The sequence below is a fragment of the Podarcis gaigeae genome (genome assembly GCF_964106915.1).
Source record: "Podarcis gaigeae genome assembly, chromosome: Z".
In the NCBI taxonomy this organism is placed as follows: Eukaryota; Metazoa; Chordata; class Lepidosauria; order Squamata; family Lacertidae; genus Podarcis; species Podarcis gaigeae.
Window position 1 is genome coordinate 49,108,108 of NC_139691.1, and position 26,921 is coordinate 49,135,028.

Genomic DNA, 26,921 nt, shown 5'->3' on the forward strand with positions numbered 1-26,921 from the left:
GGAACACATGTGGGGTGGGTGGAGAAGGATGCTGTTAATAATGCAGAAGAGGAGTATAAGAGGAGAAGGCTCTTATAAGAGGAGTGGGGAGGAGAGAGAGACAGAGAGCCTGCTTGAAAAAACCTTGCTGCTATTTAGCAAGTGGGGAGGAGAGGGAGACAGAGAGCCTGCTTGAAAAAACATTGCTGCTATTTAGCGAGTAGGGAGGAGAGAGAGACAGAGAGCCTGCTTGAAAAAACGTTGCTGTTATTTAGTGAGTGGGGAGGAGAGAGGGACAGAGAGCCTGCTTGCTTTAAAGGAGCCAACCGGACAGGAGCCACTTACACTTGTGTAAACAGCTCCTCTCCTCTCCCGCTTTGCTCCTTTAAAGCAAGCAGGCTCTCTCTCTCTCTCTCTCTCTCTCTCTCTCTCTCCTCCCCACTCAGCGGCTCTTCTCCCACTTTGCTGTTTCAAAGTGTTTCAAAGGAGGAGGGAAGGAAGGGGAACCATGGATCCTCTGATCACGACTGCAGCAGATCCCCCTGCCATCTGTAGGCATTCGCTCCATAACAGGCACAGACATTTCCCCTTACTTTCTAGGAGGAAAAAAGTGAGTGTTATGGTGCGAAAAATACGGTATATTTGGGGGTGTGTGTGAATGAATTCCTATGCCCCACAAATAACCCAGAGATGCATTTTTAATAAAAGCACACATTCTACTCATGTAAAAACAAAGCACCAATTCTTCAGCGATCAGCCTTCTTTATGATCCAGCTCTCACTTCCATACATCACTACTGGGAAAACCATAGCTTTAACCAAAGCTTTAACTATAACCTTTGTTGGCAAGGTGATGTCTCTGCTTTTTAAGATGCTGCCTAAGTTTCTCATTGCTTTTCTCCCAAGAAGCAGGCGTCTTTTAATTTCGTGACTGCAGTCACCATCTGCAGTGATCATGGAGCCCAAGAAAGTAAAGTCTCTCACTGCCTCCATTTCTTCCCCTTCTATTTGCCAGGAGGTGATGGGACCAGTGGCCATGATCTTCGTTTTTTTGATGTAGAGCTTCAGACCATATTTTCCTCTTTCACCCTCATTAAAAGGTTCTTTAATTCCTCCTCACTTTCTGCCATCAAGGTTGTGTCATCTGCATATCGGAGGTTGTTGATATTTCTTCCGGCAATCTTAATTCCAGTTTGGGATTCATCCAGCCCAGCCTTTTGCATGATGAATTCTGCATATAAGTTAAATAAGCAGGAAGACAATATACAGCCTTCTTGTACTCCTTTCCCAATTTTGAACCAATCAGTTGTTCCATATCCAGTTCTAACTGTAGCTTCTTGTCCCACATAGAGATTTCTCAGGAGACAGATGAGGTGATCAGGCACTCCCATTTCTTTAAGAACTTGCCATAGTTTGCTGTGGTCAACACAGTCAAAGGCTTTTGCATAGTCAATGAAGCAGAAGTAGATGTCTTTCTGGAACTCTCTAGCTTTCTCCATAATCCAGCGCATGTTTGCAATTTGGTCTCTGGTTCCTCTGCCCCTTCGAAATCCATCTGGCACTTCTGGGAGTTCTCAGTCCACATACTGCTTAAGCCTGCCTTGTAGAATTTTAAGCATAACCTTGCTAGCGTGTGAAATGAGTGCAACTGTGAGGTAGTTGTAGCATTCTTTGGCGCTGCCCTTCTTTGGGATTGGGAAGTAGACCGATCTTCTCCAGTCCTCTGGCCACTGCTGAGTTTTCCAAACTTGCTGGCATATTGAGTGTAGCACCTTAACAGCATCATCTTTTAAAATTTTAAATAGTTCAGCTGGAATACCATCACTTCCACTGGCCTTGTTATTAGCAGTGCTTTCTAAGGCCCATTTGACATCACTCTCCAAGATGTCTGGCTAAAGGTTAGCAACCGCACTACCTGGGGTGTACGAGACATCCATATCTTTCTGGTATAATTCCTCTGTGTATTCTTGCCACCTCTTCTTGATGTCTTCTGCTTCTGTTAGGTCCTTACCACTTTTGTCCTTTATTATGGTAATCTTTGTACGAAATGTTCCTTTCATATCTCCAGTTTTCTTGAAAAGATCTCTGGTTTTTCCCATTCTATTGTTTTCCTCTATTTCTTTGCATTGCTTGTTTAAGAAGGCCTTCTTGTCTCTCCTTGCTATTTTTTTGGAAATCTGCATTCAATTTCCTGTATCTTTCACTATCTCCCTCGCATTTTGCTTGCCTTCTCTCCCCCGCTATTTGTAAGGACTCGTTGGACAGCCACTTTGCTTTCTTGCATTTCCTTTTCATTGGGATGATTTTTGTTGCGGCCTCCTGTATAATGTTATGAGCCTCCATCCATAGTTATCAGGCACTCTGTCCACCAAATCTAAATCCTTAAACCTGTTCCTCACTTCCACTGTGTATTCATAAGGGATTTGATTTAGATTGTATCTTACCGGCCCAGTGGTTTTTCCTACTTTCTTCAGTTTAAGCTGGAATTGTGCTATAAGAAGCTGATGATGTGAGCCACAGTCAGCTCCAGGTCTTGTTTTTGCTGACTGTATAGAGCTTCTCCATCTTTGGCTGCAGAGAATATAATTAGTCAGATTTCGATGCTGCCCATCCGGTGATGTCCATGTGTAGAGTCGTCTCTTGTGTTGTTGGAAAAGCGTGTTTGTGATGACCAGCTTGTTCTCTTGACAGAACTCTATTAGCCTTTGCCCTGCTTCGTTTTGAACTCCAAGGCCAAACTTGCCAGTTGTTCCTTTTATCTCTTGATTCCCTACTTTAGCATTCCAATAATAAGAAGAACATCCTTCTTTGGTGTCATTTCTATAAGGTGTTGTAAGTCTTCATAGAATGGGTCAATTTCAGTTTCTCCAGCACCAGTAGTTGGTGGATAAACTTGGATTACTGTGATGTTAAGAGGTCTGCCTTGGATTCATATTGAGATCATTCTATCATTTTTGAGATTGCATCCCAGTACAGCTTTCACCACTCTTTTGTTGACTATGAGGGCCACTCCATTTCTTTTACGGGATTCTTGCCTACAGTAGTAGATATGATGGTCATCCGAACTGAATTCGCCCATTCCCATCCATTTTAGCTATGCTTACTGAGCTGCAATACAAAAGAGGAGGAATTTGAAAAGGAAGAACTGAAAAGCTTTTCAGCAAATCCAAGAAAACGTGAGTTTATATTTCTTTTTAATAAAATGAAAAAGGCTTGTTCTTTGAAATTTTTGCAAAATATACTCGTTAACCACATGATGTTAATTTCTACTTTATTTCCTAGTTTTCAAAGGACCGAAGATTTTGAGAGATTTTTCTGAAAGTCAAAAGAAAGTCAAAAGAAAGCAATTTAAAACAACTGTTGTTGAGACATTTTATTCTCAATCTCCTAGAGCCAGAGGATGACAGGTGGGTGTCCTGTCCCCAGACAACATAAATCCTGCCTGTACCCACGGCAGGAGGTCCAGTGGCATATGAACTCACCTGAACAAGCAGAAACCTATATACACCTCACCCCCTACCCTAGTAACTTCCATCTTTTTCTTTTCTTTTTGTATTTTAAATATAGGGGTTTGGTTTGCATAACACAGTGAGCCAGGCTTTCTGGGACAGTGTGAACATGCCAGCTCCTGGAGAGGATCTCACATCTGTCATTCTCCCAACGGAGATTCTCTTCTCCTTAACCGCCAGCTGCAGCCAAGAACAAGCCTTGGCTCCAACTCGGGAGAGAGATATCCATGAGCCAGGGTGTTAGCATATGCTCAGCCAAACCTTTACTTAGTTATTACACTGAGCTAAAAGGGACGCGGGTGGCGCTGTGGGTTAAAGCCTCAGCGCCTAGGACTTGCTGATCGAAAGGTCGGTGGTTCGAATCCCCGCGGCGGGGTGCGCTCCCGTTGCTCGGTCCCAGCGCCTGCCAACCTAGCAGTTCGAAAGTACCCCCAGGTGCAAGTAGATAAATAGGGACCGCTTACTGGCGGGAAGGTAAACGGCGTTTCCGTGTGCAGCTCTGGCTCGCCAGAGCAGCGATGTCACGCTGGCCACGTGACCCGGAAGTGTCTCCGGACAGCGCTGGCCCCTGGCCTCTTAAGTGAGATGGGCGCACAACCCCAGAGTCTGTCAAGACTGGCCCTTACGGGCAGGGGTACCTTTACCTTTACCTAAAAGGACCAAGGAGAAGCAAAGCAACGGTGATCTCCTTGGGAGCCCATGTGTTCATGCTAAACCATGGCTTGGCTTCATGCCACTTGTGAATGCAGCTATCGTAAGCTGGTGAGAAGTGTGATCAGTAGGTGGATGAGGTGAAAGATATGCCCCTTCTAGCAGGATCTCCAGTTACTTAGATTCTGTGGCAACACATCACATGTACTTGGCCATCTAGTTAGTTATGCAAAGGTTTGTTAAAACAAGGAATCTACCAGGCGAAATTTGCCCACCATGCTTAACCTCTTCAGTCTCTTTTTCTAGACTTGGGGGGGACCCCAAAAAACCATTTAGTCCAACCCCAATGTCGTTACAATACATGTAAAGGAAAGCTGCAAACCTAAATAGCAAGTAATGCTGGAATATGATGCACACTTATTTTGAATTCAGTGGGATTTGTTTCTAAGTAAAGATGCACAGAATCTGCTGGCTAGCACAACTTTACAACCATTGCTAGTTGGTTTATAAAACAAGAACTATAAAGTTGAGTGGCCATCTCCCTGGCCTTGGGTCTCCTTGTGCCCCTTCCAGAAATACAATATTTCTGGTGGGGAACTTTATTTACTGAAGTAAGTAAGTAAGTAAGCGGTGTAGTAGTGGTAGAATAGTGGTGGGGACACCAGGAACCTCACAAAAACAGCACATATAATTGGCAACCACTGTTTCAATTTAAGTAATAATGCTTTATTATCTCTCTGTTATTATTATTCTGCAAACCACTCTGAGTGGCTGGGGAAACCCAGCCAAATGGGTGGGGTATAAATAATAAAATTGTTGCTCTTGCTCCAACAGGATTACAAGTGTGTGGGGAAATGTTCAAATGCTAAAACCGACAAATAATAATAATAATAATAATAATAATAATAATAATAATAATAATAAGTTATTTATACCCCACCCATCTGGCTGGGCTTCCCCAGCCACTCTGGGCGGGTTCCAACAAAACACTAAAATACAACAATCTATTAAACATTAAAGCTTCCCTAAACAGGGCTGCCTTCAGATGTCTTTTAAAAGTTTGGTAGTTATTTTCCTCTTTGACATCTGATGGGAGGGCATTCCACAGGGCAGGCGCCACTACCGAGAAGGCCCTCTGCCTGGTTCCCTGTAACTTCGCTTCTCGCCGGGAGGGAACCGCCAGAAGGCCCTCAGCGCTGCACCTCAGTGTCCGTGCAGAACAATGGAGGTGGAGACGCTCCTTCAGGTATACTGGACTGAGGCCCTTTTGGGTTTTAAAGGTCAGTACCAACACTTTGAATTGTGCTCCGAAACATACTGGGAGCCAGTGTAGGTCTTTCAAGACCGGTGTTATATGGTCTCAGCGGCCGCTCCCAGTCACCAGTATAGCTGCCGCATTCTGGATTAGTTGTAGTTTCTGGGTCACCGTCAAAGGTAGTCCCACATAGAGCGGATTGCAGTAGTCCAAGCAAGAGATAACTAGAGCATGCACCACTCTGGCGAGACAGTCTGCGGGCAGGAAGGGTCTCATCCTGCGTACCAGATGGAGCTGATAAACAGCTGCCCTTGGCACAGATTTGACCTGTGCCTCCATGGACAGCTGTGAGTCCAGAATGACTCCCAGGCTGCGCACCTGGTCCTTCAGGGGCACAGTTACCCCATTCAGGACCAGGGAGTACTCCACACCCACCCTTCTCCTGTCCCCCCAAAACAGTACTTCTGTCTTGTCAGGATTCAACCTCAATTTGTTAGCCGCCATCCATCCTCGAATTGCCTCCAGACACTCACACAGGACCTTCACCGCCTTCACTGGTTCCAATTTGAAAGAGAGGTAGAGCTGGGTATCATCCGAATATTGATGAACACCCAGCCCAAACCCCCTGATCTCTCCCAGCGGCTGCATGTGGATGTTGAAAAGCATGGGGGAGAGGACAGAACCCTGAGGCACCCCACAGGTGAGAGCCCAGGGGTCATAAGAGTAAGGTAAAAAGGTAAAGGACCCCTGCACAGTTAAGTCCAGTCAAAGGCGACTATGGGGTTGCGGCGCTCCTCTCGCTTTCAGGCTGAGGGAGCCGGCGTTTGTCCGCAGACAGCTTTCTGGGTAATGTGGCCAGCAGAACTAAACCACTACTGGAGCATGGAGGACCTTGACAAGTGCCAGAGCACATGGAAACGCCATTTACCTTCCCACTGCAGTGGTACCTACTTGCACTTGCATGCTTTCAAACTGCTAAGTTGACAGGAGGCAAGTGGATAATTATTTTGTTGGGAGATGGAGTCCTTTTATTATGCATTGGTGTGATAAAATGCAGGATAACACTGAGCCATTGAACCATTTCTTAAAAATCCTCTTTTAACCCTCATCTCTCCCTCTTTTCTTTGTCAAATAAGTTGATTACTATGTATATTTTTGTATTTACAATTGGAGCTTTTGCAAATGTACTAAAACATAAACTTTTAAAAATTTAGTATCAAATTCCTACTTTTTCATGAAAAATGTGAAGGCAATAAGTATTAATAAAAACAGGGCTTTTTGTTTGTTTCTTCTGTCTTTCTTAAAAAGTTAGTTGGTTTATCTTAAAATTTTAAGTGTTGATTTTGGTTGCTTGGTTGCTTGAGGTTAGGGAGGGTGTGTTTTTGTGTGTGCAGGAGGTCTGGGCTATTTTTGTCTTAACGGAAGAAAACACCTTTTGCAAATGATTCAGTTGTATAACAGAACAAGATTCGTTAAAGCAACAAACCTCTACACACTTTCCTGGGAGTAAACTCTATTTAACTCAATGGGACTTCTTTCTGGGTAGACAGACATGCTCGAGAGGGCTACTGTCAGCTTTTGTTATATTTCAGCAACAAATATATTTTAGTATATCCTTTGCTTTATTTTTATTCTTCTAAGTTTTTTTTAGCTGTTAAAAAGTAATAAAAATGAAAGACTCCCATTTTTCTTTAGTCACATTTGCTGCATATATATCCTGAGTTTTGTATTCCTCATTTTTAACCTTACAATAACCTTGGGGAGTTAGGTTACGTATGTGACATTCTGACAGTCTTTTATAATTTTGACTGCATGTCTGCTTTTATCCTTTTGTTTGTTTCTATCCTACCAGGAAAGAAAAGTTCCTCTGCCCTGCAAGGTGAACTGGGTATTCAAATATTTACATAATTTTTTTAAAAAAATGAGTATTTTATAAATAATTATCTCTCTATCTATCTCCTGCCGTGATCTGGACTTTGCTACTTAACCCATATGTAATTGCACCTATTTTAAAATGCCTATTTTAAAAAGTGAAGTAATGATTTTTTAAAAAATTACCTCATCACCTCTCTCTCTACATACATATAACTTAATGGACTTTGTCAGTCACGGCCATTCATTTAGGTTCGATTCTGATGGTAGCAGCAACACTGGGAAGAAAGAAGGAAAGAAAGAAAGAAATCCCTCGGCACCTTCTTCGGGGCGCCCTCACTGACTGCACCTAAGTTAGCCACTTTCATGCAAATGGGTCTCCTCTGAGTAGAGCCAACAACAAGGGCTGTGACCCGCCTGGAGAGCGCGCCCTCTGCCCATGCTCAGGGGCCGGAGAGGAGAGAGGCTCGTGACCCTCCTCTTTCCCCTCAGGTCGGCCTCCTTCCCTCGTCTCCTCCCTCGGCCAGGCGGGGCCAAGGCCGCGAGGAGGAGGAGGAGGAGGAGGAGGAGGCGGCGCCCCGGCCGGCACTCTTCCCGGCAGCGCCCGCCCCCGCCGCCACTCGAGCCTCGGGGATGTGATGGGGCCGCTGCTCGCCGAGATGGCCGCGCTGCTGCTGCTGCTGGCCGGGGCCGTGGGCGGAGGTGAGGCGGCGGGGAAGGGGCCTCCGGGGGGGCCCGATCCCCCGGGGCGCCTCCTCCTCCTGCCGGGCTGGGAGCGCTGAGGGTTTGCCGGGGGGCGCCCGCTGCAGCCCCTGGAGAGCAAGGCCTGCTCGGGCGAGGGTCCCTGGAGGGCAGAGTGGCGGGGGGTCCATCCCTTAAGGTCGGGGGGAGAGAAACTCCTTCCTGGAAGTCAGCGGAGGAGGAGGAGGAAAGGGAGCTCTGTTTCCTCAAAGTATTAGCTCCTCACAAGTAATCCCGCTCCAAGTTGGAGAAGGAAGTGGCCTCTCGTTAAAATTCGGCATCCCAAATTGGTGCGCGGGTTTGTTTGGGTGGGAATTTATCTTATGGTGATTAGATACGACTATGGTGTTGATAAACGCCTGCTTCCTCGGAAGGAGAGAAGAGTTAAATTTCCTCAGAAGCCTGACGATGCCTGGCATCATGCCTCCCGACCCAGGTCCCTCTCTTGCTCCTTGCTGCTTACCTTCCTAACACGTACGTAGTTCGGCACACAGAAGCCCGTTGTGCTGAAGAAAATCCCAGTTCCTTCCGTTTATTTACTTTGTATTTATAAAAGTATTGATGTGCTTTGTGCTTCCACGTCGTAAAATATCGGGGGGGGGGTGTGCGCGTGTGTACAACATTCAAATATGAAACACCATTGAAAACAATACAGCCAATCATTCAAGTGACTGGCTAATTTAAAAAAGAATAAGTTACCAAGGCATGTTAACATACAAAGGTCTTCAAGTCAACAGCAAGGCTGTTTGATCTGCAGCCAGCTTGCTGTCCAAATTGCAGCTCGCTGATCACTACTACACTTGGGGTGATCCCAAATTACTGTCATTTTCATAATTTATTTTAGGTGCTTGGGAACAAAACTTGGCAAAGTTGCATAACTTGACCTTAAACCAAATAAGGAACATTTTGGAAATGTTTAGGGAGGCTTAAGTAGACTTGGGTCCAGAAGGAGTAGCTGGATGACTTCTTAACCTCCTGCTCTATTAGTTTCCTCTATAAAAGGACAGTGGGTTTGATTTGTTTTTCTCCACCTTCTTAATTAAGTCGGTTTTCTGCTGTTGTTCTGTTAGCACAGGAACAGTTTAAACAGTCTCTAGCCAGACCTCTTCCATTGCATGCAGGCTGGCTGGTTTCCTTGACTCCTCTGTGCCCAGCCCAATATGAGCATAACTCAGTCTGTGTGCTGCTGAAGCTTTGTGCCTCTTCTTCCTAATAATGGTAATCTAGCATTCTGAACAGGCTCACTTCACCTCAGCAGCAGCTGCCCACCTACTTTGCCCATCAGAGCCATCTTGCCTACCTGCCTGCCTGGCGGCATGATGGAGGAGCTGCCAATCTTACTGATCAACCCTAGTGTCCCTGGCCTACATGCCTATGTGTGAGTGAAAAAGGATTGTCCTTTGCTATTTGTGAGGTGGCCTCTTTTCTATGTTTCCTGAGTATGTTACATGTTGAGTATGTTACACATGTGCCCGTATATTTTCTATTTGTTAAAAGGCAGGGGCAGAAAGAAGTCGGCTGGCAATCTGTTGCCCAGGGAAACTCAGGGTTGGCTTCGGTTGTTGACCTACAGATATAATCCCTCCTCATGTACTTTCAGCAAGCAAAATAAATACTAGTGCAGCAAGCTAACAAAAATACTATTGCGGGCTGCAACAAGAGGAAATCTAGTAATTATATGTATAGTGAGATGCCTGTCACACCATGTACTTCATATTTGCAAGACAACAAGCTATTTGGAGGGCTACATTTGGTCACTGTGACTAGCCAACTGGAAGCCCTTGTAGGATGACCTTAGGTAAGACTACCAAAGGACCTGTTGATGCAGAACCCTTGCTTTCCATGGAATGCCTGCAATGTTCTGAGGCAGCAGGATGAGAGAATTTTCTTTTACGTTAAGGGGACCCGTGGAATACCTTGCCCAAGAGATCTCCCCTATCCTGGAGCTGCTAGTTTAGGGTTGTTGTAGAAGAAACTTTTCTTCAGGCACATGCAATCAAAAAATAATAAAAGAGAGACTGAGGAAGGGAAGTTTAAATGATTGGCATAGCTATACCTCCAATTTAAATGCAATCTACAAAGAAAGAAGGAAAATATACATATGCATAAAGAAAACGAAAACCCAGTAATTTATTTAGATAGCTCAGTTGGCGTAAATATGAACCCTTCCTGCATTATTAGCTAACAAATACAAAACTAACATTCTCTAAAAATTAACTTTCAGATACCTGGTATGTGATATTTCCATGTCAGTATGCAATAGGCTGAAGCCAGTTTAGCTACCTACGAGAGCTAGTCTGAGATTGTGAGCAACACAGCATAAGTTGTGTTACACTGCATTTCCACATAGTTTGCTATTTGGTGAAGAAAAAAGAATCTTGGACACTCTCAGTTTTTCCCTTGAGGCTGAGGGGGAAAGCTTAAAAGTGTGTGGGTAGCACCTAGTGAATCACCAAAAGCTTGCTACAGGAACTAGAGAAGTGGAAGCATAATTTCCAAACAAGACTTTTTTGATGGCATACAAAGGCAGCAAAAATTTATATGGGCATAATCCAGCTGGAAGCATCAATGGGTTGAATCTTCTATTAATTAAAGATTAAAATGAAGTTTTAAAAATACTGTAGGTGCTTTGTCAAATGCCAGGGTGGTCAGTACCATTGATCTTGAATTGTGCATTTAAGGTTATTTTTCTAAACTAGTTGGCTAGTTGCATACATCTGGAAGGAGAAGCTGATATTTCTTTGTGATGCGTTCAAAGAGCTTGGTGCAACTTGAAAGTAGTGAAGGACATTGGTGGAGGAGCTTGGCAGCATTCATTGATTCCAGGAATCTGGTACAGGGGCAGGTATATTATCACTACTTAGTCATCCTGTGCTATCTTGTTCTTAACTTTTGTGATATAACACAGCAGCTCTCAGTCTTTTGACCCACTTTTCTCCATGCCTGAGACTCCCCTATCAGATGCATCCTTGCTGTACTGACAAGTTTCTGGCTGTTGTTTTCCTTTTTCAGACTATAGCTATAGGGCATTGGCAGAGCACATGCTTTGCATATAGAGGACCCAAGGTCCAGTAGTAGTAGTAGTAGTAGTAGTAGTAGTAGTAGTTTATTTATACCCCGCCCATCTGGGCAGCTCTCAACAGAATTAAAAGCACAATAAAACATCAGACATTAAAAACCTCCCTAAACTGTTCCCAGCATCTACAGGTAGGGCTGGGAGAGAGTCCTATCTAAAGCCTGGGGGAGCTGTTGGCAGTTACAGGGTGTGCAGTATTGAGCTGTGGGGATAATGATGCCTCTCAGATAATGCCCTATGTGCATGACATACATGCACAATAAGCTGAGCACAGTGCATGGGATGGAATTCCAAGGGATGGCTAAAAGGTAAAGGTAAAGGTACCCCTGCCCGTATGGGCCAGTCGTGTCCGACTCTAGGGTTGTGCACTCATCTCACTTAAGAGGCCGGGGGCCAGCGCTGTCCGGAGACACTTCCGGGTCACGTGGCCAGCGTGACAAAGCTGCATCTGGCGACCAGCGCAGCACTCGGAAACGCCGCTTACCTTCCCACCAGTAAGCGGTCCCTATTTATCTACTTGCACCCGGGGGTGCTTTCGAACTGCTAGGTTGGCAGGTGCTGGGACTGAGCAATGGGAGCGCACCCCGCCGCGGGGATTCGAACCGCTGACCTTTCGATCAGCAAGTCCTAGGCACTGAGGCTTTTACCCACAGCGCCACCTGCGTCCCAAGGGATGGCTAGCCTATGACAACTGCTTATATTGTGGTGCTCCTTAAACTGTCACCCAAAGGCATTCCTTAGACCTCAAGGGCTGAAATTCTGTGGCAGTGGGTGTGCACCTGGCTGCAATTCCAGTTGCTGCTTGGATTCGTCCTGAAAGTCAACAACTTAAAAGAATAGAAAGTGATGGTTCCCCCATTTCCCTTCCTTTTTTTCATAGGAGTCGTGTTGGATCTGCCTCGCCCAACTAACATCACATATACTATCAATGAAAATAACTGCCAGCTGAATGTGACATGGGCTCCTGTAAAAATAGAAGATGACTGCAATCTACGGTATGTAACTGCTATAACCACCAGTGGAGAATGGGGCCAAAAGGTAAGCTTTCAGAGTCTTCTGATTCCAAGTCAGAAATTGCCCTGCTGAATTATTGTGATGAAAAGTTGAGCTTTGGGAATTGAGAAGCAAATCAGTGATTTCAGACAAGACTTGTGGAATCTAGAAATCTGATCTGTTTGAATTGATGGTGGCGTGACACTAAAGCTCTGCCAAGGGTGGTATATAAGGAGAAGAGGGTCAATCAGCCTCTTATGCTGCAATAAATATAGTCTTTATAGGTTAGCATGGGTGGTGTTTCCCCTTGTAACCATGGAAAGTTAAACTGGCATGATGTCCTGAGTGGTGTTCTCACATGCATTTGTGTGTGTGTGTGTGTGTGTGTGCGCGCGCGCACACGCACACACACACACACACACACACACATGCATAAACACACAAGTGGCATGATCTTTTTCAACACTTGGCAATCTTGAAGCAGGGAAAACACCAATACGAGCAGGGAGTAACACAGGGTGGTTGCCACCTGTGAAAGTTGGCCTTTGAGAGGAGATAATTCAAAGGGCTGGCTCAATCCATGTGCAGCTCTTCTCAAACACCTGACAATCATCTGGCTGTTGGACATTAGAGAAGAGGTATTCTCATAGGGTTGTCCTACATCTGGGAAATCTGGACATGCCCTCTTTTGAGGGACCAACATGCCCATCTGAGCGGAGCTTTACATTTTAAAGGAAATGTCTGGGGTTTTTGGCTCAGGCTCCTCGGGCTTCTTGGCCTCAGGCTTGCTCAAGCTGCTCTGCACACCGTGGCCACTGCCAGCCCAATCCAGGGAAAGAGGTGCACAGGCTCTGTGGCCCTCCCACATGCCTCTTTCCCTGGCTTGGGCTGGCAGCAGTTCAGGCTGTCCTCTTTTTTGTTCTTCAAGATATGGCAATCCTAGTTCAAAGTGCTTTGCAAGCCCAGTGTTCAGTGCTTCCAGTACACCACAGGGGTTGCAAAACACGTAATGATCAGCTGGTTCTTGGGCACCTGGGGATCACCACACAAAGGACCTTGAGGAGACTATGTTATCATGCAAAGCCCTTTTCAGCCAAGCCTTAACTGCCACACATCCTGACATCATAGATAGCAGGTGGGTGTGGCTTGCTCAAAATGGCTTTGCAAATCAGATAGGGAAGACTGGTGGGCCAGATTGGCCTACAGGCCAGAGGTTTCCCATATCTGGTGTCACTGACTTCTCTGCAACATGCTATCTTGCAAGTAATGCCAACGTTCTGCCTGTGGGGTTAGAGAGCTCTGGTGGGTTATTTGCACATGCAAGTCAAGTGTGATCAAGTAGTATGCCCAGCTTTTCCATGGCTTGAACTCAAGATGACTTCCAAAACACAGCCTAAAACAAATGGTAAAATTAGGCAGTCCAATAACAAAGATAGCAAAATCATCTAAATCAGGAGTATCCTTCATGGTGCCCTCCAATTGTTGTGGACTGCAACTGGCATCATTCCTGACCATTGACCATACTGATAGGAGTTGCATTTGTGTGACTCCTGCAGTGTACCATTGCCATCACAGTTATGGAAAGGCTTCTGTATAACTTCACGGACATTTAACTCTTTGGAGTGATTTCTGTGATTGGATTGTGTGCATTTCAAGTAAGATGTGGAAAACTAAACTAGAAAAGACTAGTGATAGCAGGAAAAGCACACGAGGGGAGTACCACAATTCCTGCTGTTACTTAAACACATTCAGCCTAACGGGTGCTGTACAGAAATTAAAAATTCCAAGGCCTTTCCCACAGGCTCAAAATCTAAGAAGACAGTGAGGGAAGGGGGAATATTGTGTGCTAGCAAGAAGACAGAGTAAAAGAGAATGCAATAATTAGCAAGAGTAGGAAAGTATTATGATGATTTTGAAAAAGAGATCATAAATAGCACAAGGGAGTAAAGGGTTAATAGATGAGTGTTCTACAAATGGACTGTCAGGAGCATAGAGAGAAAGCAATGGAGACAGATAAAAAATACAAATACAAAATAATGAACGGGGGGAAATATAGGAATGTAATTTAATTAAAGTGAACATAAAGGAAAAAAAGCAGAATAATTGAGACCAGAAATAGATGTAATCTTGTGTATGCCTCCACAAAAGTAAGCCTCAGTGACTTAAGTTACTTTGCTTTCTCCCAGGTGAGTGTGTTTAGAAATGCAGCCTTTGGCTTCCAAGGAAACTGCTACTAGTACAGTTGTACACATAGAGTGTTTTACCAGTAGAAGCCTTATGATTTTTATCCTATGGAATCGGGTTTAAAAATTACTTTGTTTGAAATTAGTAATTTTTAATACATGTATATATGATTTCCCCTCCTTCCAAACATAGGAATGGAATGTTCAAATTTTCCGGACAGTGTTCATACCTCTGGGTAAAAAAGTCATTTTTGGAGTCGCCACTTCATGTGAAGGACAGGGTGATGGAGATTATGTTAAAATCACTCTTTGTCAAAATGGTAAGTTTTCAGACACTGCATTCTATAGATTTAAAAAATAATTTTTATTAAAGAAGTTCTTGGTTTACAAAAGTACATGCATTGTCTCTTCAGATTTATATTAGACATTTATTTATCAAAAATTGCACAAATATCTGTATCAACTTAACAAATCCATATTCGTAGTCCAAACCAGAAAGCTTCTTGAGATCCCCTGCCCAAGTTGTGCACCCAGTGCTACATTTCCCTTAGTCCAGTCCTCCCTAACCCGGTGGCCTCCAGATGTTTCATTCTACAACTCCCATCCACTTAAACCACTCAGGCTATTAAACAGACTGTGGGAAATGTAGTCCAATACATCTGGAGGCCATGAAGTTGAGAGACATTGCCTTAGGCCTTTTCATTCTCAGCATGAGTTTGCTCATTCTCGACCAGCCACAGAAGTATCATGGTCATTAGACGTGCAGGGATTGGACACTGTTTGATATCCCTTCCCACTCTTTAAATCCCTTCTGGTTGGCAGCGCTGCAGATAAACAGCAGGTTACATGCATGGTATGGAGAAAATGTAGAATGGGGCGTGTTCCTCCCTTTCTCAATAGAACAATCTGGGATTATTCAATTAAATGCATGGTGGGAGATTGAGGACAGGGAAAAGGAAGTACTGTTCATACAGCACCTAGGTAAACTATGGAACTTGCTACTACTAGATGCAGTTGTAGCCACCAACTTAGATGCCTTTAAAAGGGCTTAGACAAATGAATGGAAAATTAAGGCTCCCAGTGGTTACTTGTCATGATGGCTGTGTATTACGTCACGTAGGAATATCAGTTGCTGGGAAATATGAGCAGGAAAGTGCTTTGTGCTCAACCCTCATGGGCTTTTTGCAAAGTTCTGCAAACATAGGAGTTTTCCTTGGCATGCTGATGCTTCCCTTTTGTTACTCCGTTGCCCCATTTTGATCTCCATTTCAGTCAGCAGTCATCCTGGGGGCCCGAGGGGTTGGCATGGGTGTGATGGTTAAGACTAAAACATTCCAACACGTTTTCAGAATTGAAAACTCTGAAATACATGGATGGTACTTGATGAATTCTCTGCTGCAATAAAGGGCTGGGGATGATTGAACCTTCCCATTCCATATATCTGATAATTTCCTGCCCCACCCCTAAATTAAGCCTTCAAGCACCAATCATTACTATAGAATGAAGTACACAAAGTAAACGTTTTCAGGTGGGTTTAATTTGCATGACCTAGCCTAAATTAGGAATTGCGGAATTTTGCTAGTTCAAAGCCTTTGAGTCTTGCTGTGCTTGAAACCCAATTTCTGGGCTCCAGCAGTACTGCTTTGCAGGCAAGTTAGGGCCACAGTTTCAGAAGCTCACTGAAGAAGGAGGAATGCTTAGTTAAAGCCAGGTGCTTGATGCAACCAGTCCTGCTTCTGATGCTTTTGCTTCCTAGGTATTGCAGGTACAGGAGCCACTAAAATCCGATGTATGTGGTACAATATGAAGTACATGATGTGCTCATGGCAGCGTGGAGAGAATGCAAGTCCTAACACAACCTACAAATTGAATTACTGGTTTGTACTTAATTTTTTCTTTTATTTCCATTGTGTAGGGAATTTGGGAACTCGGCCCTCTCTCTTTCAGTGCAGAGCTGTGAGGGATTTTAATCAAACATTCCTCAGTTTGGAAATCCCTTTGGGAAACATGAAAACTGTTTTCAATCATGAAATCATAAAATTGTAGAGTTTGAAGGGACGCCAAAGGTCATCTAACACAACCCCCTACAATGCTGGAATCTCAACAAAAGCATCCATGACAGATGGCTATCCAACCTCTGCTTAAACCTCAAATTAAGGGGTGTCCACCACCTTTCAAGGTAGTCTGTTCCATTGTTGAACAGCTCATACTGTCGGAAAGTTCTTCCTTCTCTTTTGCTGTAACTTGGTTTGAGTCCATTGCTTTAAGTATTATCCTCCAGAGCAGGAGAAAATAAGCTTGCTCCATCTTCCATGTGACAACTCTCAAGATATTTGAAGATGGCTCTCATGTCTCCTCTCAGTTTCCTCTTTTCCAGGCTAAACATACCCAGCTCTCTCAACCGTTCCTCATAAGGGCTTGGTTTCCACACCCTTAATCATCTTGGTTGCCCTCCTCTGCACACACTCTAGCTTGTCAACATCCTTCTTAAATTGTGGTACCCAGAATTAGGCACAGTATTCCAACTGTGGTCTGACTAAGGCAGAATAAAGGTAAAGGGACCCCAGACCATTAGGTCCAGTCATGGCCGACTCTGGGGTTGCAGCGCTCATCTCGCTTTATTGGCCGAAGGAACCGGCGTACAGCTTCCAGGTCATGTGGCCCGCATGACTAAGCCGCTTTTGGCGAACCAGAGCAGCGTATGGAGCAGCCGTTTACCTTCCCGCTGGAGCGGTACCTATTTATCTACTTGCACTTTGATGTGCTTTTGAACTGCTAGGTTGGCAGGAGCAGGGACCGAGCAACAGGAGCTCAGCCTGTCGCGGGGATTCAAACCGCGGACCTTCTGATCGGCAAGTCCTAGGCTCTGTGGTTTAACCCACAGCGCCACCCGCGTCCCAAGGCAGAATAAAGTGGTACTATTACTTCCCTTGACCTGGACACTATATTTCTGTGGATGCAGCCTAGAATGTCATTAGCTTTTTTTGCTGCTGCATCACACTGTTGACTCATGTTAAGTTTGTGGTCTACCAAGACCCTCTAGATCCTTCTCACATGTACAACTGGCAAGCCAGGGGTCCCCCAACTTATATTTGTGTATTTAGTTCTTCCTGTCTAAGTGCAAAACCTTACATTTGTCCATATTGAAATTCATTTTGTTGGTATGGGCCCAGTTCTTCAATGTGTTAAGGTCATCTTGAATCCTGATTCTGTCTTCTGAGGCATTAGCTACCCCTCTGAGTTTGATGTTGTCTGTAAATTGGATGAGCGTCACCTCCATTCCTTTGCCCAATTCATTTATAAAGGCATTGAATAACAACAGACCCAGGGCAGAACCCCACTGCACCCCACTTTTTCACTTTTTCTAGGATGACACGGAATCATTAATGTGCACTGTGTGTGTGTGTGTGTGTGTGTGTGTGTGTGTGTGTTTCCCCTTTTCCATTCACAAGGGTCATTCTAGACACAGCCAAATTTTTACATTAGAACCTTGTCTTTCTAAATAATCATTCAAGCACTTCTGTTCCTTCTTGACTGTATTCTTTGGCTTTAGTCTTATTATATCCGTCAATTTGGCCAGTTCCAAATATTCACATAATTTACATAACCATTCCTCTTTGGTCGGTACCTGGTTACCCTTTCCAGTACTTAGCCACTAGGATTCTCGCCGCTGATGTCGTGTACAGAAAGAATTTAGTATTTTCTCTAGAAATATCACTATTCAATATTCCCAAGAGGTATGTTTCTGGTCTTTTGCTATGTAAAGTTCTTAGTAACTTTTTTATTTCTTCCTGGATCATGTCCCAGAAATTTCTGATCTATGGACATGTCCACCACATATGGTAAAAGGTTCTGCTTTGTGCATCTCCAGCACTTATTACTAAGCGATTTGTTCATTTTAGCCAATCTCTCCGGTGTTAAATACTATCTATGGTGCATTTTCAGGTAGTTTTCTCTTATTAAATAACATACTGTAAAATTAATATTTTTTTGTCCACAGTTTTTTCCACTCTTTATATTCAATTACATAACCTAAGTCCTGCTCCCATCTTATTATGGCCTTTCCCTTTTCCTCTTTTTCTGTTTGAGCATTCTGTAACAGCTTGTACATTTTGGAGAGAGTCTCTTGGTTGTTCTGTAAAATCTCCTCTAAGATCTATGCTTTATTATCAAACCTTTTTAACGTATTATCTTTTTCAAAGGTCAGCCTAAGCTGGTAATATTCTAGCCAATTTACCCCTAGTTGTTTGAGTTCTTCAAACCTTTTCAGTTTGGGACAATAATTTATCTCATCCACCAAGTCTCTGTAAGTTGGCCAGTTATTGTTCATGTTATTTTTATGAATGGCAGTTGTCTCTATAGGTGATATCCACCAAGGGGTTTTTGTTATAACTTTGGATTTATTCCTCTCCCAAACTTCGAATAAGGCCTTCCTCACTAGGTGGACATCGGTATTCCTAAGCAACATCCAGTCTTTCAACCAAGTCAAACATGTGGCCTCCAAGTACCTTCTGAGGTCTGGGACTGCAAAACCTCTTTCTCTGGGTTCCGTCAACAATTTAAATTTTATGCTTGCTTTTTTGCCCTTGCCAAATAAAACTGGCCAGGTCCCTCTGCCAATCTTTAAAACATTTTGTCCCAATAATTATTGGAATTGTCTGAAAGAGAAAGAGGATTTGGGGAAGTACTGTCATTTTAATCATTGATATTCTGCCCCATAATAACAGCTTCAATTGACTCCAATTTTCTAAATTTCCTTTAATTTCCTTCCATTTTTTGATGTAATTGTCTTTAAATAAATTAGTGTTTTTATTTGTAATCCATACCCCCAGATAGTTTACTTTGTTTGTGGTCTTTAGACCTGTTATTCTTTCTAGGTCTTCTTGTTCCTTCTCTCCCATATTTTCTGTTAATAATTTAGATTTATCTTTATTCAGTTTAAATCCCGAAACCTCGCCAAATTCATTCATTTTGACTAGTGCTTTTTGTATGCCTTCATTTGGGTTTTCAGTAGTAATAATCACATCATCAGCAAATGCCTTCACCTTGTAATATCGGCTACCTAAATTAATGCCCCTTATTTCCTGATCTTTCCGTATTGCTATTAAGAGAGTCTCTGACGTTGTGATAAATAAGAGTGGGGACAAGGGACAACCTTGTCTAGTCCCTCTTTCTATATTAAATTCTTCAGTGATTTCATTATTTATAATTATTTTGGTTTTCTGATTGTCATAGATTGCCCTAATTCCATTCATGATGTTGTTTCCTGTTCTCAAGCTCTCAAAAGTTTTAATTAAGAAGTTCCATGACACACTGCTGAAAGCCTTCTCCACATCTACCAGTAGCATTGCTACCTTTTTCCTTGGTTTCATTTCTGTATATTCCAGTAAGTCAATAATTATCCTTGTATTATTTCTTTTTGCTTCCCCAGCAAAAAGCCATCTTGATCATTTCCTATTACCCCGTTTAAGAAATTTTTCAACCTGTTAGCCAGGATACCTGTAAATATTTTATAATCCATGTTTAGTAGTGAAATTGGTCTAAAATTCTTAATAAGGTTCAGATCCGTACCTTGTTTCGGTAAGAGTGTTATTAGTGCTTCATGCCAGGATTCTGGGGTTTTCCCTTTCTCCAGTATCTCATTCATGATTTTTTTTAGGCTTAGGGATAACTATTTCTTCTAATTTTTTATAATATATTATCAAAATCCCATCTGGACCTGGCGATTTTCCAACTTTCATTTTCCTTATCACTTCTTTAATTTCATCTGTTTCTATATTTGAATTTAGTAGGCTATGTTCAGCCTCCTCAGTCTCTGGCAACTTGTTCTCTGTCAGGTATTTTTTAACTTTATTCTCATCTTTGTGTTCTAGTTCATATAGTTTTTTGTAATAATTCATAAATTTATCTTTAATTTGGTCCGGGTCGATAATTTCTTTTCCCTGGTCTGTTATTTTATTTACAACTCTTTCCACTTGTCTTTCCTTTGTTAACCAGGCCAGCATCTTGCCAGGTTTATTGGCCGATTCAAATTATCTTTGTCAGTCCATTTGATTTTGTTTTCCACTTCTTTATTTATTAAATTGGATATATGCGATTGTAAAATTTTTATGTTTTGGAGTATTTTCTCATTTTTAGGGTTTTTTACCAACTCTTTTACATTTTCTCTAATCTGTTTATTTATTTCCATGATATTACTCTCTTTACTCTTCCTAATCCTCCCCATTTGTTGTATTCCAAAGCCTCTCATATAGGCTTTGCTTGCATCCCAGATTATTTTCCTGTCTGTGACTTGTTTTTCATTTATTTCAAAGAATTCTTTCAGCATTTTTGGCTTTAATTACCCTTTGATCATCTCTCCATAATTCATCATTCATCCTCCACCTCCCCCTTGTACGTTTTTTAAATTTCCTATGTATCATTACTGCATTGTGGTCTGACAGAGATCTATTCAAAATTTCTGCTTTCTCCAAGCTCAGTGTCAATTTTTTTAAAAAAGATATTTATTAAAGTTTTACAAAGAGAAAGAAATTACAGAATAAAAAAAAGAAAAAAGAAAAATAAAAAAGTACAAAAATACATAGGAAAAAATGCAAAATACAGAAAAAAATAAATAGAAAACAGTTAAAAACAAATCAATCTTTTCATATCTTATATTTCATTTACCTGTTTCCCTGACCTCCTCACACCTCCTTTTTTTGTATTCCAGTTCGCATGGTTAATTCAGCAAATCCTTACCCTCTTTGTTTTTATCTTAATTCTATATCTTAACATATTATAGTTTTATATTTTCATCCATTATCAATCCATTTTTTACATATTATTTTTAACCTTGTTGCTAAGACCACTTCATTTCAATCCGACATCATTTTAACATTCATTAATTTTACAATGTTTCTGCAAATAGTCTTTGAATTTCTTCCAGTCTTCTTCCACCGATTCTTCTCCCTGGTCCCGGATTCTGCCAGTCATTTCTGCCAGTTCCACATAGTCTATCTCAGTGTCAATTTTTTTGAAGTCCAGATCACATCAGTTTTCCCACCTGACTTTTTAACTTCAGAAAAATGTGTGATATCTTTTACGTTAGGATGTTTAATTCTCCAAGTATCATAAATATTGAACTTTTCTGTCATTTGGAAGGAGAATGGTAATCTACCTGAGTTAGATAGTCTATCTCTGTCCTTTCTATCCATTTTGATGGATGCAACACCATTTAAGTCCCCCATAATTATTATATTTTCACTGGCATAGTCCCAGAGTCTCTCTTCTAAGTTTCTATAGAATTCTAATTTGTTATTGTTTGGGGCATAAATCCCCACCAAAATTATTTTTTCTTCATTTATTTGTATCTCTACCCTTAGGACTTTGCCTTCTTCATCTTGAAATAACAGTTGCGGGTTTAGGACTGGTTTTACTCCCCTCTTTTTCTCCGTACCTGATGCTATATACTCTAGACCCAATTTTTTATTTTTTGAAACACTTATATGCTTATTAGATATATGGGTCTCTTGTAAACATATAATATCCCATTTCCCCCTCTTTAATATACATTCTTCTTTGTTCCTTTTTAGTTTACTGGTCAGCCCATTCTGTTTCCAGGAGATACATTTAAATGCCATACATTTTTTTTAATTTGTCAAGTCTTACTTAAGTAATCAAGCGGTGATAGAAAGGGGGGGGGAAGGATAAAGGAAAACAGAAAATACAAATAGTAATTAAAAGTCTTAGTCTTATCTTGTTTTTATTTTCTCATTCTTGAAGCTTCTCTCCTCCTAACTCTTGCCAGTACTTCTTCCAGAGGATTCTGGTTTCTTCCACCGATCTGAAAGTTCTTTTCCTCTCTTTATATGTAAAGGTGAGTTCCTGAGGGAATTCCCATTTGAATAATATTTTATTTTTCTTAAGCGCCAATGTAAATCTATAATTGTCTCTCCTTTTTAACAGATGGATTGGGACTTCTTTCATTATCTCAATATGTTTCCCATCTATATACAAGGGGTTTGCTCTGCCCTTTAGCAATATTTTACTCTGTGTAGCCTCGAGTTCAAAAATACTAGACAATCCCATGATCTTTTCCTGCTTTTTGACTTGTTCACTCTTATTCTAAATATTTTCTCGATATCCAGAGACAAGTTGTTTCGTTTGCATATTAAATTAGGGGGGGGGGCTTCTTCGTTGTCAGTTTTAAATTAATGGAGAGTTCAGCGCTGACTCGCCGGGTTTTGAGGTGCTAGTGTCGGAGAGTGGTTCTGCCGGTTTGCGCTGAGGTTTTCCCCCATGCCATCTCCACTGGTAAATGTTTTAAATAACAAAGGAGCGGAAACTTGGGGAAACCCCTTGATGCGCGGCTTTGGGCTCAGCCCTCAGGATCCCCACCTGAGGTCGGGGTAACTTACGCCTCTCATTCCCCATGGTCTCTCTCCGGTGTTGGGTCTGCCTTGAGTTGCCAGGAGCGCAGTCCCTCACCCGGTCACTGAACGTGCTGCTCTGGAAGTCTGCCGCTTTGCTTCCTAAGGTCACTTGTTTTGATATCAGCATTTTTCCATCTTCTCTATGCAGAGGACCTACTGCTTTCTTTTTCTTCCTCTTGCTTCAAAATACTGGAAGAAACATTTATTAATTATTTTTAACCTCTTGCAAGCCTTCTTTCTGCAACTTAACTGCTCCCCTGTAACTGTTGGCTACTCTGTATACTCTTCCTTCTTGATTTCCCCTGTCTCAACTCAACTGTAAGCTCCTCATGCAGCCGCACCAGACATCTTTTCTTTCTTGTTGGAATTGTCTGCATTTGAGCCTTCAATTTTTCACCTTTAAAAAACTCCTAACTACTTTGGACCCCCTTCTCTTTGAGTATTTCTGACCATAGAATTTTACCCAGTAGCTCCTTAAGCTAATAATAATGCGGGGGGGGGGAGTAAAAATGGCCAGGGGAAAAATGGAGTTTCCCTTTTCAGGTAGATGGAGAGTGACTGGATACAGTGGCTATTTTACAGCTTCCTTTTACCTTGAATATAAAGGTGGGGGAGAGGACTAGGTGGCACCAATAACAATCCAAACTCTAAGGCTACCACAAAGCAGCACTGCACTTCATCCTTGTTTTCTGCTGCCTTAATAGTATAGGAGTGCAAACATGTTGACCTGCTACCATCCTGACTTTTAAGTGTGCTGATTTTGCTTCCTCTTGCCCCCAAGGTATATTGATCAGGATAGAGGAGGGCCATGCACACATTACACTAAAAAAGGTGATGAGTTTCGATGCTCTTTCGACACAAACCTTTATTGGCCTCCAGGACTCAGCATTTCTATCCAGGGCAATTCCAGAGACATTCAGCCTGTGTGTATAATGAATAAATTACCAGAAGTATATGGTAAGTTTACAAGCTGCTTGCTATAGGTCTGTTTCATGTGAAAAGGCTTGGGATTGGAAATGGTGTTGCAGATTCTAATGGTCTGCTGGCATATTTAAAATAGCCTCTTTTCCCCATTTAAAAGGCTTCTGAATGATGCTGTGGTGGCCATTCTCCACCGGGAATTCCAACTAGTAGATTGAGAAGAATTCTCCTTATCTTTATATTCTGATGGAATTTAGTGGAGAATATAATTTCTTAGTTGCATTGGGCTCAGGCTATCAATAAGTCATTGCCATTAACTCACACTGAGCCTGCAAAACAACTGAAAGTATAAGCAATAGAGCTCCTGGATGATGTTTCTTCCAGACCCTAATTTACTATGCCTTAATTCCCAGAACATGGCCCAAAGGCAGCACAATGCAGCAGCCTGAAGCTAAGCAGGTTTGGTTCTGACCTGGCTGAGACTACTTAGGAAACCAGTGTATACCACCTTGAGTCCCATGGAAGAAAGGTGGGGTATAAATGTCAAAATACTGAACAGGCAACCAGAGCTTTTGGGGGGAAAATAACCAGGAGCAGGGGAACCATCCCAAAGAAAGGCAGGCTCCCTTGCCTCTGATTTGAGGGAGTTGCTGGCATACTTCCACAGTAAACAAGTCACCATCACATAATAGTCGCATCCCCCTTTTTCTGGCCCCCAAAATGGTCCCAGAGCATTCCCTGCATAACAGTTGCAGGCGTATTTTCACTGTGCATTCTCTTACTGGCCAAAGGCAACGGGAGCAGGCAGTCAGGCAAGGGGGTGGGAGAAGCTGCCATCAGTGAGGCATGAGAGACTGGGATCTGAACTGTACAGAGGATAGATTAACACGCAAAACAAACTTGTTTCCATAATGGCCATGCCTCACAGGTTTTTCCCCGACATCATGTTTTTCTTTCTGTAATAGTTGCACCCCCTTTTTGCAAACAAATAACCTGCACAGAAAGTGTGACCGTTACACAATAAAACACCGTAGTTAGGAGGAAAGAGCTTGAGATAAGGTATATGCAAGAGGCAAGACTTGGGTGAGTCTGGATGAGTAGAGGATATACTTACATTAGAACTCTCTGCAGGGAAAGGGCTCACCTATTTCTCCAGGTAAGGCTGGGAAGGACTCCAGGCTGAAACCCTGGAGAGCTGCTCTCAGACAAATATCAAGCTAGATGGACACCAATGGTTTGTAGATTGTGTCTTCTCTCACTGTGGTACTAGGTGGGTTACACCTCGTAGATAATATTTGGAGTGTGTTTTATTTTACAGCTCACAAATATGCTACGATTGAGTTAATGTTGGATTTTAAAAATATATAATTGTGTTTGTGTTTTCTTTTCGACTTCAGAATTTCTAGTAAAACCTGACCCTCCGTTGATTGTAAAGCCCAAAAGGAGCAATGAAGGAGTTATTCTACAGTGGACTGAACCAAGGGGCTTGAATGACATGTGCTATCAACTAGAAATTAATAACAAACTGGACCCAGAAGTAAGTTGCTCTAGTATCTACTATGTAATCTACTTTAGATAGCAGACTGGTGACACCTTGAAGGCTAAGAGATTTCTTATAACACACACATATATAATTATATACAGTGGTACCTCTGGTTGCGAACGGGATCCATTCCGGAGCCCCGTTCGCAACCTGAACAGAATGCAACCCGCGTCTGCACATGTGCGGCTCACTATTCAGCGCTTCTGCACATGCGCATGATGTCATTTTGCGTGTCTGTGCATGTGCAAGCGGCAAAACCCGGAAGTAACCCTTTCCGGTACTTCTGGGTTGCCGTGGGACATAATCTGAAAGAATGTAACCCGCAGCGTTCGCAACATGAGGCATGACTGTAATAATTAACACCTATACATCCAGTGCCAGGATATTTGTAGTCCTCAGTGCTGCTTTATGAGTGGTTGCTGTCTTTATTTTAAAACATCTAAGCTTCAAGTCTGTCTATTTTTTTAATTTCCTTGTCATGACATTGGTTCCATTTCCCCCTCTACATTTGTGTCTGTGTGTGCGCACACACCTGCCAGCTGAAGATCACACTTCATGCATTAGTGAAGCAGACTTTGGTCCATGAAAACTTACGCCTTGAGAACTTTGTTAAGTTCTTTAAGGTGACATGACTGTATTGCTGCAGTAGACCAAAGCAGTTCCACTTCTGGAAACTATTTAAAAAGTTAACTAGATCTGATGTGAGTGAGCATTGACAAATAAACCCTAATTTCTGGCTTGGTGCGCAGTGTCATTCACATATAGATGACACACAGTTCCCTCTCTGCATTCTGTCTGAGTCAAGAGAGGGTAGGCAGTTCTGGGCCAGTGTCTGGGGACAGTGGTAGGCTGGATGCATTTCCCCTGATCAAAGAGAAATGTGGTTTAGGGGTTCTCCTTGATTTGAAACGGTGACTAGAGGATCAGTTGGCTTTATTAGCAAGCAGTGCCTATGCCCAACTCCAGCTGGTTCACCCGCTATAGCTGTTCTTGGACTTAAATAGCCTTGCCTTGGTAACCTACATTTAATCATTTTCTTAGTCAGCTTCACATGAATAACTCAGTATTCATAGAATCATAGAATCATAGAGTTGGAAGAGACCACAAGGGCCATTGAGGGGAAGAGACCACAAGGGAAAACTGCAGATGATCTGATGCAGCCTATCCTAGTAGTTCCATACTCAAAGAGGATGCTCAAGAAGCTTTAAAGATTTTGAACACTAAGGAACAACATTGGAGAAACTGAAAAAGCTAACAGCATTTGGGCAAATAGCCAATTGCAGTTTTAAGTCTTAAAAATGTGATGGGTGCTGTACAGGGCATATAGAATCATAGATTCATAGAGTTGGAAGAGACCCCAAGGGCCATCGAGTCCAACCCCCTGCCAAGCAGGAAACACCATCAGAGCACTCCTGACATATGGTTGTCAAGCCTCTGCTTAAAGACCTCCAAAGAAGGAGACTCCACCACACTCCTTGGCAGCAAATTCCACTGTTGAACAGCTCTTACTGTCAGGAAGTTCTTCCTAATGTTTAGGTGGAATCTTCTTTCTTGTAGTTTGGATCCATTGCTCCGTGTCCGCTTCTCTGGAGCAGCAGAAAACAACCTTTCTCCCTCCTCTATGTGACATCCTTTTATATATTTGAACATGGCTATCATATCACCCCTTAACCTCCTCTTCTCCAGGCTAAACATGCCCAGCTCCCTTAGCCGTTCCTCATAAGGCATCGTTTCCAGGCCTTTGACCATTTTGGTTGCCCTCCTCTGGACACGTTCCAGTTTGTCAGT

At 42.6% G+C, this 26,921-nt stretch overlaps 2 protein-coding genes and 1 long non-coding RNA gene across 3 annotated transcripts in view; 1 reads left to right on the top strand and 2 right to left on the bottom strand.

Moving 5' to 3' along the window:
- The window catches only part of KLHL13 (kelch like family member 13), a 570,056-nt gene that overhangs the window by 352,449 nt on the left and 190,686 nt on the right, over positions 1–26,921 (bottom strand). The gene's annotated exons all lie outside the window — the stretch shown is intronic.
- Positions 3,307–4,423, bottom strand: LOC310836147. Its single transcript, XR_014559889.1, has 2 exons — positions 4,138–4,423; positions 3,307–3,771 (listed from the first exon to the last, which is right to left on the bottom strand). It is a non-coding gene; the product is annotated as an uncharacterized lncRNA (long non-coding RNA).
- Positions 7,842–26,921, top strand: part of IL13RA1 (interleukin 13 receptor subunit alpha 1) — a 32,091-nt gene continuing 13,011 nt past the window's right edge. Inside the window, exons 1-6 of the mRNA XM_083723025.1 lie at positions 7,842–7,967; positions 11,963–12,120; positions 14,452–14,578; positions 16,015–16,135; positions 23,451–23,626; positions 24,988–25,127. Coding sequence (XP_083579151.1) covers positions 7,904–7,967; positions 11,963–12,120; positions 14,452–14,578; positions 16,015–16,135; positions 23,451–23,626; positions 24,988–25,127 — 786 coding nt within the window. The 5' untranslated portion in view covers positions 7,842–7,903. The remainder of the gene's footprint in view (positions 7,968–11,962; positions 12,121–14,451; positions 14,579–16,014; positions 16,136–23,450; positions 23,627–24,987; positions 25,128–26,921) is intronic.